At 32.8% G+C, this 19,764-nt stretch overlaps 1 protein-coding gene across 3 annotated transcripts in view; it reads left to right on the top strand.

Annotated features, from left to right (window-relative positions):
• Positions 1–10,787, top strand: part of LOC145688058 (uncharacterized) — a 418,358-nt gene extending 407,571 nt beyond the window's left edge. For all 3 annotated transcript variants that reach the window (XM_081761784.1, XM_081761775.1, XM_081761767.1), the window contains one exon: positions 2,385–10,787. In XM_081761784.1, the coding sequence (XP_081617910.1) occupies positions 2,385–2,597 (213 nt within the window). In that variant the 3' untranslated portion in view covers positions 2,598–10,787. The remainder of the gene's footprint in view (positions 1–2,384) is intronic.
• Positions 10,788–19,764: the final 8,977 nt, after the last annotated feature.

Here is a 19,764-nt window from a genome sequence, read left to right as displayed (position 1 = left end):
TTCACTAGGACCCTCTGGTTGACGATTGGTGAATAAAAAGACGCCTTTAAAGTAGTGTCACCTGTAGGTGACATTGGGCGTTGACGGGTTAACAAACACACTACATTAAACGGGTACATTTTCGTCTCTATATCTTGTATAATTTGGTTGGCGTATTTCAATCGCAGCAGCTTTCCTCTAGGTATTTTTCCTTCTCCCTTTCCCTCCATGGCTAACAGCGTGATTTCTCATAATGTATCTAGTTACCTTCTTCCTTGTTTTCAATCTAGTATTCAGTACACTCTTTTTTTCTCCAACTATTTTCAACATTCTTTCATTTAACACCTTATTCATCCATCTAATTTTCAACATTCTTCTGTAGCACCACCTTTCCAAGGTTTTCTTAACTCCATATTTCTTCTTCACTTAGAATCCGTGTCTCACATTCATCAACGTTACATTCATTCCATACGCATGCTTTCACCAATCTTTTCTTCAGTTCTATGTCTATGTTTCCGGTTAGAATCATTTGTTCTTCAAATATCTTCGTTCTCGTGACTTGTTCTGGATTTTGCATCTTATTGCACCTATTATCGCTTGTTACTGTAACAGAATTTCTTGATAGCACTTTCTTTATCTGTTTAGAGACCTTGAATTGTGAGTAGTAAGTTACTAACTTCACGACTTAAGTAAACAAAAGTTTCATCGCCCTCAGAAACAATTACTCGTCTCCAGCGAATGTTATCCGGTACAAGTTCAATGAAACTAAGGTTGTTATTTCTTACCTTCCTGAGATCTTGCTTTACATTATCCTCCGAGTTTTTTTTCTTGCCTTGTTCGGAAGCTTTTCTCTCAAAGTCTTTTTAGCCAGTGGCGGACGCAAACGAAGTTTCAGGGTTTAATTCGCTTCTTGAGCATAATATTGTGGGAAAATAAACATTTATTAAGGAAACTGAAAGCTTAACTCGCAGAGATGCCAATATGCATAGGGTTTTCAAAGAAGGAAGACTTGAGTAAGATATTTGAAGCAAAAACTGAGGAAGAAACAGGTAAACATAAAGGGTACATAACACCTCTATATTTATGTATTGTCACAAAATATATATACGTATTGTGGCTAACGTCAGAAAGCATTTAGCACATTGGAAACACGTGTGAGATGAATAGAATTATAAGTTGATGACAGTTGCGTACGTAGAACTTCATCAAAGAAGGATTTATGAACTTAATCTTACATTCTTTCAGACCAAGCGTGTTTTTGTATATATACTATGTATCATGCATGTCTGCCAAAAAAGCATTTATTTGCAATTAGTGAAGAAGTATAATTATCCTTTTATCTTTTAAATACCATTTTCTTTACTGTTTTATCCAACTTTAAGCATATTTTACACAATAAACATTAATGTCCATTATATCATCCACTGATGCTACTGCTAGGCATCAATACGTAGCTGTCTCTTTCCTGCAGAGTATTAGGAGACGAACGCCTTCCTAGCTACGTTTGACTATTACACATTTCCTATATGGTCGATAGATAGAAATATTTGTAGGAATCAAGATGAAGCTATGTATTTCAACTTTCCTTTTTTCTCAAATTGTTAGAAAACTCGGACAGTCTCGTTCTGGAAGAAAATCTACCCGGACACTTACCGTACTCTTCAAAAAGGCGACATGTCCGGACAAAAGAGTCATTTGGTAATCCTGCATAATATTAGTGATTGGTACGATATTGAGTACCAGCTACATTAGTTTTGTCATAGATTTATATGGAAAAAAATTCTTTCCAATTCTCTGAAATGAAACAGAGTTTTAATTTTTCTATTTTTTTCTTTTAATCTAGTTAAATATCTCTAGCTTTGAGCAAATTAAATTCTGTTGTGTTAACATTAATATTTACCAATAGAATTTAATTTGAGTAATATTAAGTTTATATGCAACGCAAATCTATTTGGACTATGCAAGGTACATTTAACAAGACCTGAAGAAAAAATGAGCACAATCAAAATATTAAAATTCTTATTTGTTTCTTAAAAGAAAGAGAAAAATACATACAGTATTTACATTGTTTCAAAACATTTTTTCGTACAATATTTCGCGTAATCTACGAGACTTTTCCAAAGAACAATTCTTTAAAAAGCTCTTTATACCCTTGATAAAGTGTGATGAAGTAGGTGAAATATTGAATATGAAAGTAAAATAAATATTTATATGTATTAAAAATATTCATAATAGTTTTAAAGAAATATTATATTCTCCTACCAAATAGTACTACAAAATTATTTACGAAGTGATTATCATACTTATAAATATTCTTTATTGTAAAAAAAATATAAAATTACAATGTGTATCTTCATTTTTTATTTATTTTTAAATGCATCTTTAACGGTATTCCTTTGTTTTAGGTACTGTGTGAGATTCAAGTTGCCATGTTAGAGAAACGTGTAACCCAATACAAAGATGTGTCGAGGCAAATTATGACCAATGAATTTAGAGACATGGGGAATGCTACGTTTCGGAATCTTAGGGATTGGTTCATATTCCGGGATTATATGAATGCTCTTGAATATGTGATACAAGTGTTCGACTATTTTAAGAACAAGGAGGACACATCTTAGATACTACAGAAAATCAGAAGATGAAAGTAAAGGAAGAAGAATGTAACACAGATTATAGTTTCTACTTTGGAGATATCTATATAGATTCTTCCGTGTGTTTGATTGTCTTTTGTCCACGTACTCTAGATGTCGTTTTAATCATCAACCGTCGTTCATAATTATTCTCATCATCATCACGTTCTCACTGTCGTGTAATCTAAGTGTAAAAAATATACATCTATATATATATATATTTACATATATTACAAAATGTTGATTGACCAACGTTGCAAAGTGTGTTGTGTGTGAAACACGATGGACGATATACAGTTCCACGAATATGGTCTTCTTGTACATAATAATAATATCATTATTATTATTATTATTCTATTACCTGTGGGGGGTCATTTAATTTCAGTAAGTCGTGCGTGACATGTATAAACAAACTCTTTTTATTTTTATTATGTGCCAGATTTGTATCTTATGTCTGTAGTTGTTTTCAGAAGCATCGTTTTATCTTTTATACGTATGTGTGTGTGTGTATGTTTGTATTTAAGGAAGCATAATAGAAAAAAGGCTTATCTATTTCTTCATCTACTCTATCTATCCGTCCAATCTATTTAATTTATTATGACGCGAAAACTGTATGTATGTATGTATTGTATTGTATTGTATGCGTTCCTGCGCTTCTATGTAAAAATATGTTTTATTAAATATTTATTTGTTATGTTGAGCCATAAACTCGTCATTGTATTATTATTAATATTATTATTTTAATTTTATTATTATTATTGATCCATTGATTGATGTTAACTATCTACAGATTTAAACTAAATCTCATGTAAAAATATTTTTTGAGACTGTCCTAGCGCCATGTGTACTTAAATGTTGTGGACACTTGTAATTTACAAAAAGAAAATATATATATAAAAAAGGGAGTTTATTTTTTAACAAAGCTGCAGAAAATAAGGTATGAGTTCAAATGTGTGCAGGTCGTCAGAAAAGGTACATTTTTCTGTTTATTAAATGAAAGCTATCTAATGCAATAAATGTTTTCTAAAAATATATATATATATATATATTCAAAACAAACAGACAGCTTATTTTATGCTTTTCTCTTTTTAAGGCCCAGTTTACATCATTAACACAATTTCAAAATTTGGTCCAACTAATAAAAAGATTTTGCGCATGATTTGTTTAACAATTTCTTGCTGTGAACAAACTACTGGATAAAGATGACAGAGTTAAATAAATCGAATTTATTATTACAGTTGCTTTCGAGGAAAATAACTAAATCATAATTCATATAAAATGAAGTTAAAAGTGTACGCATAGATTTTTCTCCTGAATTGAGAACATTTTCTTTAAAATACTCACAAGAAAATTTATACTCATATTCTTTTCTATAATTTGAGGAGAAAGGAAAAGCATTATGATTCAATGGGTTATGGATGATCATCAAAACTACAATGTGCCTAATTATTTCATGAATGTGAATATATGTTTTAAGGATTTGAAGATACTTAATTGTGTAATGAAAATAGTACGCCAATGATATATGACGTGCCACTGTGGTTTTCTCTGGCGCGGTAGTTGTTATTCAGTGGGTAATTTTAATGTTTGTATTAAACGATACTATTTTATATTACAGTCATCAGCACTGTAACACTGGGTCAGTGTTGATCAGGTCCCACTAACATTATATATATATATATTCAAAATATTTCGAAGTCCAAAGAATATAATAATTAAACTATTGCATTACTTTGAAAAACGTGAAAAAGTGAGTGTGAAATTGATTAACATTGTTTAATGTAATTTTTAAAGTTCCTATTTTTAAGCATAATTAAAATACGTCACTGAATAAATCAAGAAAGTTCCATTTTTTTTATTTTGAATATTATCATACCTTTTCTGAAGACCTATTCGAATAGAAGATTGATTTACAGTATTATTTTAAAGTTTTAGTTGAATAATGGTTAAATTATTCAAAACATTCCTGTAAACCCATTTTTAAAGTGAGTTACATATAATTTATGCTGTGCTTAAAAAACTCTTGTTAAGTTCATGTAGTAGAAATATTCAATATGCATGACTCAGTTTCACTTAACAGATATTTTAGTACTTAATTTTCAGTCATTATAGATCCGTCATTTTGTGATAAATGAATTTACGCAAGGTTTAACTATATTTCATTGTAATTTCTCGAATAGTGTCTTTCTGATTCATATTGTATAAGAAAAAGAAAGTACAAATTTCTTTATTTGTCATTTCATAAATGAATGTTTTGTAATGTTTGTCAACTTAATAGTATGTTATTTATTCTTCAAATTTTGGTAGACAAACAGGCAAAATTAGATGTTTTAATATTCTGTTTTTTTTTTCTTTTTTTTTTTTAAAAAAAAAGAGTTTATCTTCTTTAGTTTCAGTATTAAAAAAATTGCCACTATTATCTGCCTTAAAACTGTAATTGCCACGAATAGGCATCTGAAAGACTCTTGTTCGTAGCTATAATTCAAAATATAGAATGAAGCTATTTATAGCTACAATTAATTTTCTATGAACATAATTTAATCTTATGGAATAGGTAGGATCATATTTTAAAAATAGCTACTATTTATAGTCATGAAATCTAAAATCATAACTGAGAAAGTGATATTACACTTTTTTTTTTGCATAAAATGCAAGGTCATTTTAAGTGATGGGCATTATCCAATAAGTATTGGTATTTCTTTTTTGAAAGTTTAGTTCCTTACAATAATCTTTATAAGATGTTTATATGCATATAGATATATAGATATATATATATTCTGTAATCTTTATAAGATGTATTCCCATTTTAAAATCTTCATAAGATTATTTTTTCTCGTTTTGGTAATCTTTGTAAGATGAGTCTTATACAATTTTTTTATTTAAATGTTTTGGAAATATTTAATTTTGAAAAACATTTTTAAGAACATATTTTTAAAAAATGTAAAAAAAATCAACAGCAAAATCTATAAAACGTTAAAAGCAATCACCCTAATAGCAAAATAAGCTTGCTTATAACACTTTATATGGTATGCGTTATGTTTTGAGGGAACGTCTGATATCAAACTGTCCAAGGAATTCAAGTAATGAAGGAGTGCTACTGGGCTGGAAACAGAAACCGGTTCTCTAACCTTCTGTACTGATCTCTAAATGTAGTCCGTCCCCAGAACATTCACACATTGTTTCGAAATCGATACCTAGCCATTCACATCATATGAGCTCTGCCACAATTACTACAGTACGGTATGCCAGGGATCCAGGTTTGAGTCCCGGCCCAATTAATTTTCTCGCTGTTTGATTTTCATTGTACCTATATAAGATATGATATAATCCTTTTCAATTTAATGGAAACACGTCAGATGTTTGAACTGGCAACAGTCAGGCGTTGACCGCAGCGTTAGGCTGTTGATAATGGTGTGTTAGGATAAACCCTGTACTACGTGAGGATTAGGAGAATGGGAGTGTACAGTGAACTGAGTAAACGGTGAAAGTGTAGAATGAGCGACTACTCTGATTTCCAAAGAGAGCAAATTGTTGGAACACGGTTATGTGGTGCGAAGCTGACAAAAATGGCAAGTGTGTTTTGGGTGTGTTGCGAAGAACAGTGTCCAAGATGATGACGATCTACAAAATTTACGGCAAAATCACATCTTCGAGGAGGAATAGTGATTGGAAGAAAACCGCTAGTACAAGTCCCGCCAAACTAAGCGTATTAACACTCAGAACCGTTTTCCGACTGCAGTGCAAGTGACGGGAACTCAGGAAGTACTTTGCACAGCCTGTATCGAGAAATGAAATCTTTCAGTTTTACGTCCCTCGGTTATGTCGGCTAGGCCAAAGGAGACGGTAGCCTGTATCGAGAGTCACAAGACAGGGTTGGGGTTGGGTTGCAAGAGTGGAACCCCTGGTAAGGGACCATAATTCTTCAGCTCAACGCCAACGGTGCCGCAAATATGCAACATGGACCGCAGATGACTGGAAATGTGTAATATGGCCGGATGAGTATCGTTCACCTTATTTCAAACCACGGGCCATGTTTATGTGTGGCGGACGCCTAAGGAAGCTTAAATTTACGATGTCTTTGCCTAACCTTGAAATGGCGGTGGCTCTGTGGTGCTGTGGGCTGTAGTATCCTGGTTTTTAGTAGGTTCTGTGCTAACGCTTACCGGTAACGACATTCCCCATCATTATGTTGCCATTTTAGGGAATTATGTGCATCCCGTGTTCAGATGCATCTCGTTGTTTCTGGGTAATGACGCCATATACCAGGGTGATCATGTGCCCATACACACAGATGTTGAACAGCTTGAAGCTGAACATAATTGAACATCTATGATGTGTTTTAGAGACGTGAATCCAGCACAAGTTTCTGCCTCTATCTTCTCTCTCATATGCACTGTAAGCGATATGGCATAATGACTCCATTCAATGTCGCGTTTGAGTGTAGAAGATGGTCCAATGCGATATTAATTTGATAATTGTCCTTTCTTCAGTTTCCATTAAATTGATAAGTATATAAATTTAGTTTCCTCCTTTTTTCACTTAACTTGTTTAGAAGAGTCCATTTTGGTAGGTTTAATATTTTTAATAACGAAAATTTGACATCCAGTGTGCTATATTATTATTATTATTATTGACTACGTTACAAGTCGCAAACTTTCCTTGCTATATGGGAAATTGCTTTTTTTTTTTTTTTTTTTTTTTTTTACATAACTTTGGAAAATAGCCCATTCACTGGTGGATTGTTAAGATGCCTCCACAGGGAACAACTGCTTACCTCTCAATCAAAACAGAATGTGCTTTTTATGCTTCATCAATACATGTTTCTATTTAATTAAAAAAAGTAAAGAAAGAACAAGATTATTTATTTTTGTTAATTTCACATAAAACTAAATATTTTCTTAACAAAGTTGCATTGGTGTGATATATGCTTAAAAGCTATAGCACTTGTAATAAAATTCCTTATCTATTTTTGACATACTATTAAGATATAATATATGTATATTTTATCAAAATAAAACTTTACAAATGCATGCGTTTTGACTAAATAGATTTTATATCTACGTACAAAAAGTCAATATTTAGTATCACAAAACTGTTAGTTGTTAGAAATAACAAGAAAAACAAAATTGAGTGTTGGATAGTTGCGATTTGTTACTTGTGCACACATAACATTGACTGTAATCAATGATAGCGTTACGCCTTGGCGCCTTGTATAGAGTATGAATCTTTGAGGTTAAATGATGGTGTTTCCTTGTGAAATATATGTTTGTTTATTTTGTTGTATTTATGTGGACACAAATTAAGCTATATTGACTGTTCGGAATATCCATATGGTAGTCGCGCATATAATTGAAAAATCCAAACTTTAAAAACAAATGCCTCAGTTCCTTCCCGAGTTACCAACATTGCGAGTAATCTCGAATAGGCTAATATATAGCTCATCTATAGAAGCTTTGCATATGTAAAATAACAAATTTGAGGAACAACAGGAACATTTATTAACGATGAAGTTACCAACGTGAACTATTTGTTGAATGCTATTTTTTAATAAGTTCCCGGCAAGATATTCGCATTAAAATACTATTTCAGATACCAAAACCAAAAGCGAGATTAGTGGAAAAGTGCAAAATTCAATTTTCAGGAATGACATTTTTCAAAAAGTAAACAGTTTGACTGAAAAAGAAATCGTAAATAGCAAATAAATGCTTGTTTGATATTGTGCTCTTATACTTCTTTTCTTGCGACAATATATTCGTGAATAATTGTATGTATAACGTATTTTCAAACTGTGATCAAGAGTTATAAATATTTGAAAACACGTGTCTTTTCAAAACATTTAAAGCTGCCGTCTTTTCACAAAATCGGGAAAGTGAAATCAAATTAAATTTTTCGTTCCACGATTATTAGGCTAAGGTGGATAGACAATAAATGTTACAAGTGAATGATTTGAAATCATTGGTGAAAAGAAAATAGTGGAAGGAAATTGGAGAACCTTGGAAAAAGTTCATGAATACAATGTTGTTCTCCTCAAGCTCATATACCTGGAATTGAACCTGGAAATCTTTGTGCTAGACAAGAGTGCTCCCCTTTACATATTTATAATAAGTCACAATAAATATAGCATTAATTGTTTCTTCGTGATAATATCTATTAAAGTATTCGATGGAGATTTCCAGGGAATACCTCTCTTAGGCACTTTGGACACACTTTGTGTCCAATCAAAAGTCATTTTTGATGTCTAAATTTTCTTTTCATTTATATATTATTATTTATGCATTTAGTTCATCTTATCATTTTTTCCATTGTTATGGTACAACTTTTTAATTCATTAATTTGTTGGCAAAGCCTGGAATCTAGATATTACATAAACGTATGATGCAAAAGAATGTCTAAAACAAGAAAGTATTTACAGCGAAGTTTGAATTTTTCCGAACTACATATGATGTGTAACTACCTCCCGAATATTACAGTAAGATACTCAACAGTTAAACCAGTAGCAGCTAACTATAGGTCTACACATGTTATTGTTTTTAGGTCTTAACGAACTTGATACTTCTGAATTTATATGTAAGTTTCGAGAGCAAATGAAGTACTTTTTGTTTATTTTTTTCTTTCATGTAGTTCTGTAGTTCTCTTTGAATATTAGTGTATTTTGTTTATGAAGATATTTGGAAATATTTTTTCATAGTAATTTCTAATTTCGATACGAGCATTTAATGGATTTAAAAATAGAAAACAAATCAGAGTTCTGGTTATTATTGTATTACCTTTTTAGTACTGAAAATGCTTTATTTACATACATTTTGTTTATTTGCAATTTCTTGCTCATCTTGACTATATGTGATTATTGGCAGCTGTTGAAATCTATAAATCAAATTTTTAAACTCATACTAAAATTATAAAATTTATGTGACTTTCTGCCACAACGGTTCATAAAATGGCCGATCAGATGGGTCATGTTCTCTCGCGTGATACGTAATTAGCGCATCTGTTCTGAATGCCATTATTTGTAACTTTTTAGACCAGAATTCGCTACTTAATTAATACAAGTAGTCCCTTATTATCTCATGAGTCGGGCTAGCACAGTAAGTTCTGTGCCCGACCAGCAATCGACTATTATGAAATCCTTCCCGAAATTATGTTATACGAGAAATTGTAAGAAAAACAAAATGTTTATTTGTATGAACTCTGTCTCAAAATCCAGCTCCTTGATAATCTAAATAAGTAAAGATTTTTTTTAAAAATGTGAAATTCAACAACTAGATTACACTGATCGAAACGTATTTAATGTCAAAGTTTATAAGTTCCGGGAAAGAAAACGTATTCTAGGTAATAATATATAATATATAAATAATTTAAGATATTGCCGCGACAATCTATTAGTTACTGTACACATGGCCAAGAGAATGAAAAATCGTTCATTTGTTTGAAATATAAATGGATTTCATGATATTTAAAGCATGTACGATCACGTTTTCACAAAATGGTGGTTCTTCGAAAATGTTTTCTTCTCCCAAAAACTTCAGAATGAATTAATTTCGGTCTATTTTCTTTTATAAAAATGTAATTAAGCTATATTGTAATTGTTTTGATTTATTTAGTCTAAGGCAGTCATTATATTGTAATGGATCAAATCATTAAGAAATCATTGATGAAGACACCATTTTTGAAAGTGATTGTACGTTTTATGTATTTATTATAGAACGACTGTGATATATTATTCTTAATGTATTTATTTTGTATGAAAAGAAGAATAAAAAAAACCAACATGAAACAAACTCTGTTCAAGAGTTGTCAATTAACTAATGTTCCTATGTTTGATATTTCACAGATATCATCCTCTATTGTTTCCACCATTTTATTTTGTAAATGAAAAGAAAGTTACGTAAGATCACTTTTATTGTTTCTTTTAACTATTGTGTTGTAAATGGCATATATAATTAAGCAAAATGAAAGAAATTTATGAAAATTGCTTTAACTTAAAAGAACTTAATTTGTAAACCAAATTATGTTTTTTTTTTCAAATTTATTGTTGTGTTTGTGTTAATTGAGAGAAATTCCTTGGTCTTTTATTTTTAACATTTAGTACTTAAAATTTGTGAAAGGAACAATCTTACAGCAATGGAAACGCCATGTTGTGTACGATTTTGGATTTGTTAGTAAAAACCAAAGAATTAACATGGAATATTCACTCGCTTTTTAATTTAATCTCATATACCTCATTTACTAGATATTGTACGATGATTAAACACACACACACACACACACACACACACATATATATATATATATATATATATATATATATATATATATATATAACAAATATAAAATCCTGAAATTAATTGCAGAGTTATATTCATTTGCACGGTCGTGAGACGTTAAACTAAAACAAACAAAGATGCTACTAAAACATTCTTTTCATATACATATTTATTTATTTATTTATTTTGATGACCGGAAGTTCAAACTAATTATCTCAGAAATGTTTAGATTAACGTCTCACCTAATATACATCAGTGCAATGTGCTATGGTTAGTGTTTTTGGGGGGAAGGGGATAAAATGAGGCCGAACATTACACAGAGTTCTGAAGGTCAATAATTCAAAATCAGATAATGACGTCCCCCCAAATATGTTTATTTGATATCACTGATTTAAATAAGAAATTTAGTAAATCAATGAACTTTGCAAATATCTAAATTAATTGTATATTGCGTGAGATATTCACATCAAACTTTTCCGAACGTGTTTGAGTGTTCGTTATTATGACGACGCCATGCAAATTCACCTACGACAACAAACTAAAAGGTTTGAGAATACGATTGGAAGTGAGAACTGTAGGCACAGTAAACCAGTTAAACTAGGCAACGGTCAAAACGGGAAAAAAGTAAAAAGGTTACATCTTTCATTTCGGAATTGAGCTAACAGATTAAAATTACATGAAAGGACAAAAACAGGGATGTTTCAATTAATTTATTTGAGGGTGATCAAAAAGTAATTGTAGGGAAATCTCCCTTATATATCCCCAGTAATTCTCACCCTGCTTAAGCCTTTCACGTCCAAGGGACATATTTGTTCCATTTCTTTAAACTATCCTCAGTGTGTATTGGATGGTTTAAAATGTTTCAATTTTCTTGTGTTGGATGTTAAAAGTTAATGGATTACCCAAATGAGATTGAATATAAGTAGATACAAATTGCTCTATAATAACTTGAAATTCAGCCTCTGGTTTTGTATAATTTTTTCAGAGATTTATGATAAGTATAGAAAATACTAATATTATCATTCACAAACGTTATAATTGCTAACATTATTCAGAGGCATAAAAAGGTCAAACACTTATCATAGATAGAATTGCTTTTTTTTTTTTAAATCCTTTATTAACCATAGGGACATATTTATCCCCAGGCCACATAAGTAGGTAACCGTTTAAATGATAAACTTGCTATGACGATTTTTGGAAATCTCCATCTCAAATTTAGCTTAAATAACAAAAAATATATTCTACTTGCCTTGCAATCCGAATGGATCTGAAGGGAATAACGGTAAATACTTTGGTTTTTGATCTGTGTTTAGCCATTGTGCCATTCTGTTAACTTATGAGGAACTCATTAAGTCAAGTTTTCCACTTTCCCAAGAGCTGCAAGATGTCTGGAAACTGTGGCTGCCTTACTTTCCGTTCGGCAGCAAGTTCTCGACCAGTAGATATAGTGACTTCATGTCATCATCACAAGATGTTCTCAGGTTTGCGACAAGGTTTATTTTGTGAGGCCATATCTACCGAACAGAATTTCTCAAATCAGCGTCTTACTATGCGTTCATTAGCAGCATCCTTCCCAAGCTTAGGCTGTAATATATCCAAGTTGGAATTCATAAAGCATAAGAAGCCGTATATTGTGCATTTCCAAGTCTATACTTAACGTAGAATTTCTTCAACATTTCTGGCCTAATCGGAAAAGTAAATATATGAATAGATAGAGCAGAAAATAAACAATAAACAACTTATATTACACTTCAAACTATGCAAAGACATATTATAAAGAAAATCAGCCAAAACGAAAACAAATATTTCATATAAATCGATCTGTTAATTCAAGTTGAGATACAAAACGGGATGAAGTAAACTAGCAGTCGAAAAATGGTTTGAAGAATCAGCTCAAAGAACTGGATTTAGCTAACGAAATTGCGGGAAGAAAACCAGAATTACGCTATTCAGGTAAAAATTCCATTCTTATATTACATTGAATGACCGTAAAGATGCAAAAGTTAAGTTATTATTAGGATTAAAAATTAGATTTCCAGGTTTTCGGCATCTAGGGTCATGTTAGCCCGTCATGTATGAGGGATGATATCCTTCGACGATTATACTACTCGGAAAATTGGGAAGGAAGAAAGGAATGGTGACGGCGCGACCATTATGTCAGGTACCATCCCAGCATATGAACTATGTAAATAAGGAAAACTCAGGATGGCTGTCTGAGAAAGGTTTTACATTTTTTCGACTGAGTGTCCTCACCAGGAATTGAATCCAGGACCACTTGTACCATTAACTTATTATTGATATACTAATGCATCGCTACTGTATTCCAATGTTTGCCACTTATAATAATCTCAGATGTCTGAGAAGATTTCCTGCATTTACATGAAAATTTCAGGCGCAATATAGCTATCCATAAGTAATGCCATATTTTTTGCACTGTGATGAAAAAACGATAACTTATCTGGAACTACCGTTAATCAGAAAAACAGTCTCAATTGGACGTTACTCTGCCACATATTAACAAGTTGTTGAATACCCCTCTGAAAGAAGTTGCCGGTTTTGGAGGTAAGAAACTGGGTCACCGTTCGTCATATGTCATCCTCATCTTGCATTGTTTTTGCGGATAGGTGGTTTATAGGTTGCAATAAACACGTAAGTCTGTTGGTGCAAGATCTGGTGAAAACGCCGAGTGTTTTTTTTTCTCAACATGGAATATCTCAAGGATAACTTATTACAAGGGTGGACGTCTTGTTTTTGTTCAACTGTGCCCTTTTGGTACCCACTGACGTTTGCGTATAATATTATGATAGGGGGCCCACTTTTTATTCCTTGTCATCATTCCGTCCAGAAATGGCACAAATTTGTGACGGATGACTAGGAAACTGCAAATGCCCATTCACTGGTGCTTCTGTCGAGGCGTTAATGCACGAAATGCCCATTTCTGAGTTTTGACACGTACCCAAGGTCCTGCAGATGACGATGAACAGTCCAATGGGTGACATGGAGTTCATTGGCCAGTTCTTCGACAGTTTGCATTGGATTTCTCTCCACCTTTGCTTGCAAGGTATCATGGTCCAGCTGCGTAAGTATCCCTTCTTGTTGTTTATCTGTAAGACCGGTGTCTTCAGACCGAAATATCTGGAACTACTTCTAGGACTTCCGCACATCCATAGTACCTTGACCATATACGACATTGATGTTTCGTGCCGCTGTGCTGGCTGAATGTCTCTGGTGAACTTCATACATTATGACAGCCATATGTAGTTCCCCGACATTGCCATGATCAAACACGTGGATCAAAACATGAAATAGACCGTTCTTCTTCTGCATCCTGCAGCACAATGAAGTGTCCTATATAACTCAGTTATGACACGTGCCGTCTATTTCACTATTCGCTCGTCAGATAGCATCATTGCAGCCGTAATCAGAAACACGCCATTGCTTATGGAATTAGCTGATAGTATATAGAGGCGAATTTAACCTTCAATTTCTCTGTTCACACAACAAAAGTGAAGCTGGTCCACTCTGATACTCAGTCTTAATAGAAATGTTATGATGAAGGATTAATTCAGAAGATATTACCAAGATATGTTATGACATAGAATGCACCTTGTTTGGTCAATTATTGGCAAAGATCTGCTTTCGACTGAGAATTTCGTCACATCTCGCCATATGAGAACACAATAGAAGAAAGATAAGGTTCGAGCTTTTTTGTTCGTTTGCCTGTTTAGAACTCATTGTCGTTTTTCAACAGCGAGAGTATATGAGACATATAGGCCCGACATATAGTCTTAGTACGAATCAGAATCATAGCCTGGGTGTTGTAAATGTCTCACATCAATCAGAATCATAGCCTGGGTGTTGTAAATGTCTCGAATCAGAATCATAGCCTAAAATTAACTTGACTCAAATCTGAACCGTATGTGCTCCTGAAGGTAATCATGCATCCTAGTTACTATATGACTAATTTTCCAGCTGAGTAGCTATATGTTATGAATATATGCCGAAACATGCCTAAGTGAAATAAATGTACTAATGTATCAAATTATTCACTGTTGGATGTACTTGAGCATTGCTTGCAAAATCGTCCTCATAAAAATAACTAACTAAATAAATTATTTTGGTGAATGATTTACAGACAATATAGAAAACATATCTACAAAAAAAGAAGTAAAAAGAAAAAGAAAAAGGAAAATAAGCCAGAAAGTATGCAAAATTCCAGATATTATGAGCTCATTACTTTCAAGACCTTTCGCGTGGTGTTCAAATTTGGAGCGTCCCTACGTTTTCTTAGATTTCTTATATTTTCTCCCACTTTCTCATACCACCAATTTTTGCACCACATTCATTTCTATTCATCATATTTCCTACAAGATATAAACGTAAAATGTTAAACCAAATATATATTTTTGAAACAAATGAGATTTCAGATACCAGATGAACTATATATATAAATTAATATATAACTATATATGTATATATATAAATTAATCGACACCATAAGGTCCTACTACAGACAGACATCAGAAACAGTCAATGCAAGCTGTGAAACATGATTTTTTGTTGGAAAAGAATTGTTTAGCGACAAAGGCGGCGTTGAAGGCGTGATGTCTACCTGTTGGAGGAGTGTATGCCAGAAGAAAGATGGAGGTAGAACAAACATCCTTCCATACACGCACAAGGTCACACACTCTTGCAGGTTGTTGTTTGAAGCCACATAAAACAGAGTCCAAAGTCTTCGAGCTGTAAGGAGTGTTGCAAATTTAGTCATTTTATGGCTAGATCTAGCTATTTTCACATGGTATTTAGGCAATAAAAATGTAATTTGTCTATTAGCTATAATTTTGACAAATTCTACTTTTAGAGTAGACAATTTTTGGTCAATCGTGCTTAGCGACGTGCAATTAAAACGTCTCTAAAATTACGAATAGAAACATAATATAGTAGTGTTATTTACTGTTTTGCTTACCCTTCTCCTTACAGTAGTACTTACATTGCTGTACCGCAATTTATTTTGCGTATCTTATCATTGAAAGTAACACGCACGGACCCATAGCGTCATTTTAGGTTTTGCTGGGGAGCGGGGGCAAGGCTTTGCGATGTGCATAAAGTATTTTAATATTTTAATTCGTATATTATTATACTATTGATATATATATATATATATATATATATATATATAAAGAGAGAGAGATATATAGATATATATATATATATATATATAGACCATATCAAACTCAGGGAGTCAATCGCTTCCTGCACTCCCCAAGTGATGCCTCTGACACGGACTCATGCAAATCGAGATTCTGGATATTCTATCTTCCCATGGCTAATTTAAACACACTATTAACCCTTAACTGTAAACATGTTTTCACAGGGACATAAATAGAAACGTGGGGGCTGTGTATCTCAAAGAGAAGAAAATAAAAACATCAAGACACATTTAACTTTTCGTTCCACACTATTTTAATAAAGGACTATCTGAACCTGCCCTCTCTACATAGCGCATCATTCACATATGAGCATGAATCTCCTTTTTACTCCTCACAACATCTATACATGTCCATTTGCAGACACAAGTGAAAGACATCTTGATAAAAATCGGCAAGAGGTACTATAAGAGGGGAGATGTTTTCCATGTCTCGCACCGTTTGCAAGATTTGAGCCTACTTCCGGTTCGAGTTCCTAATTCATATATGATCATTGTTTTCTTTCTTCTTGCATGCAATATGTAATAAGCAAATACATTACACACATATAATTAATTATAAGGTCAGTAATATATGGTGATCGTTGAGCAATACTCCAAACAATAAAGATTCATCTTAGACTGGAGAAATGGTTATCCTTCGTTTTCATTATCATTTGGCCATGAAATAGCTTGAGTATACAATCCCTGTATAAACATATGTGGTATTAGAATGTATAACTCGTAGGATATAATGCTTTACTTTTAAAATTTCAGCACTTCCAGTGTACCCTTAAAAATACAATAAATAAATAACGGCCATGTTTGTTTTAAATAATCCAATTAGAACTGAACAATCTACACAAAATTTTTAATGATAAGTGAAAATGGTATCTTTCTAGAGCCTATGGTTCCCAAGAGCTCACTGTTGAAAAGATTGGCCACAAAAGCACATAAACGTTCACAAACATATAAACTTTTCTAGCATTTTAATCTACAGATAACTTACAAGTATGAAAATGTATTTATTGACTCAAAACTTTCAAAAAATATATTCATTATATGAACCACTACCATATGTAAATTCGAGTTAATTAAACTAAATTGATTAAACTTGAAAGCTGTGTTTTATTCTTTTGCATTCACAGCATACAACAAATTTATGAGCAGCATAGACTAATTTGCCACATTCACTGCAAACAAGAGTTATTTTCGTTTTTTGATCTGGTACACACGTGACACCGACTAAACTACAGTGACTTGCTGACTGGAGTGAAATAGGAACGTAACCCTAAGTTGCTGCGCTAAGTGATTGCCGAATGGACCAAACAAATTTAGTATGTTCAGTCTTCGCATCATCCAAGGAACAGGAAGCCTCTTGAAGCTAAGGAATAAAGGCCAACTCATGATCAGTTGCTTCTGGGGATACAAATATCATCAACCACATGATCTTCTTCCAAAATGATCAATCACTGTCAGATGATAGTCAAACACATTGTTATCTTCTTCTGATACTAATATCTGTAACTCTTCTGAAACACACTTCTCATCTCTAGGCAAATTAACCACTTTCCTTTTTGTCCATTGTACACAGATATTTGATTAAATGAAATGAAATGAAATCTTTGAGTTTTACGTCCCACGGTTATGCCGGCTAGACTAAAGGAGACGGTGATGATGAGAAATGAATGAAATGATGGAATGAAGAAAGTGGGAGGAAATGGGAGAACCCCGAGGAAACCCACGCAACACAGTGTTTGTCCACCACAAAATTCACTTGGCGCGAGCTGGGGATATTTGATTAAGAGAGACAAACAACAAATTGTTACGGAACCAGAAACATGGGGTATTATGTACTCCAAGCTTATCAGCACAGTGAGAACATATACACTCATCCCACCACGGAGCATTGACTCACTACAGTCAGAGTTGTCAGGGCGGAGATAGAGAAGAAAAAGAAAGTTCTCAGGGCCACTCTATACTCAATGTTGCAAATCTAGGGTTAATTTGTGAATGAGAATTTTGAGTGTGCATTCGGCGCGAAAGTATATTTTTTTGTGCTCGATTGACAGTGCTGCCAATGAGGCAGGTACGAGAAATTTATTTCGGGGGACCCAAAGCTTTATGGGAGTTCCAAATTAAATATGAAGATGAATTATATTAAAATTCGTAAAATGACTTCTAAAATTAAACTAAATTTACAAAAAAATCGGGATTTCGGGGGGTACAGATTCCCCAGAACCCAAACGCTGCGTACGTTCCTGTCAGTATATAGCCAACATTAACGCAAGGATTGGGGCGAAGAAATCAACTCAATGGATATTGAGCACCTCATCAATAATGAAATTAAAATGTACCGTAAAGTATTTTAGATATGACTTAAGGGTGAAAATATTTGATTTGAGAATACCAGCAGGTATATTACAGTATGTTCTATAGGTGGACACTAAAATTATGAAATATTTTGCTTGCTTTGATGTTAAATTCTGTTAGCTATAGTTGTAGAAGAGTTTAAAAGAGCCATTTTAAAGCCAGATTCTAACGTCATTTAGCTATTTTCTGAAAGCACTCTTTGGCAACACTAGCTTGCAGTAGAGATACAGAGAAAAAAGACATTCTCCAAAGCAGAAATTTGATGGATCTCTACTTCCTGTGTACGGAAACTACAACGAAAGCTATGGATCTTTAATATACATACGTACATATATATATATTCCTTTCTTTCTTCAACCATAGAAAATGGCGACCACCATATTGTCTGGAAAACTGACAGCCAACGGCATAACGTGACACTTTCGATTGAGCTGTAAAATGTAATGTACGAAGATGCGAAAAATTGCTAGGTGCGTAAGATAAACAGAGGCCCAACGGTTTTTAATCCAGAAGTCGCGCAACATGTTCTGTCAAAAGTAAAAGCAATTCTTTGTCTTTCACGTATTTTTGTGTTCTGTCAATTATGTACAACACTAAGTGTTTGGCAGATTAGTTTTCCTTGTCTTCACAACAGAAAAAAGTTGAAGGAGTCATACCAAAACCGGACTAATAAAAAAAATTAACATTTTGCTTCTACGATATTGAGATAATTTTTAATTTTTAACAAATATAGATGAAGATCAATTAAAAATAATTATATATATATATATATATATATATATATATATATATATATATATATACAGAGTTCACTTCTGGTGCGGAAAGTTCCTAGTTCGATCCTAGGTCTAGCCAAGTGAACTTTCTGATGAACAAACACCGTGTGCATGGTTTACCTCGGGATTTTTCCATTTCCTCCCATTTCCTTTAGTCTACTGTTATCATATATCTCATCACTATCGTCTCCGTTAACCTCCTTGTATATAAACGTGGGACGTTAAACTATACACGTACGTTTTTCGTGGAGGTTCTCGAAGGAACTGACTCAGTAAAATAATAATAATAATAAATTTTATCGCTACGATAAGGGAAACTTTCTTCCCTTAGCCAGTAGCGATAAAATTTTACTTTTTGCCGACTTCCATCAAGAATTGCTGCAGTGTATTAATTAAATTACGAGAATTTATAATGAGAAACAAACCAAGTGACTAGACTTTGGAAAAAAGGAGAAACAGTTGTATTCAGATACTCATGTTTCAAAATATGACTTATTATTATTATTATTATTATTATTATTATTATTATTATTATTATTATTATTATTATTATTATT

This window comes from Thermobia domestica, chromosome 1 (assembly GCF_964235325.1).
Source record: "Thermobia domestica chromosome 1, izTheDome1.hap1.1, whole genome shotgun sequence".
NCBI classification, from domain to species: domain Eukaryota; kingdom Metazoa; phylum Arthropoda; class Insecta; order Zygentoma; family Lepismatidae; genus Thermobia; species Thermobia domestica.
The sequence above is the reverse complement of the archived record's forward strand: the minus strand, read 5'-3'. Positions and strand labels throughout refer to the sequence as shown.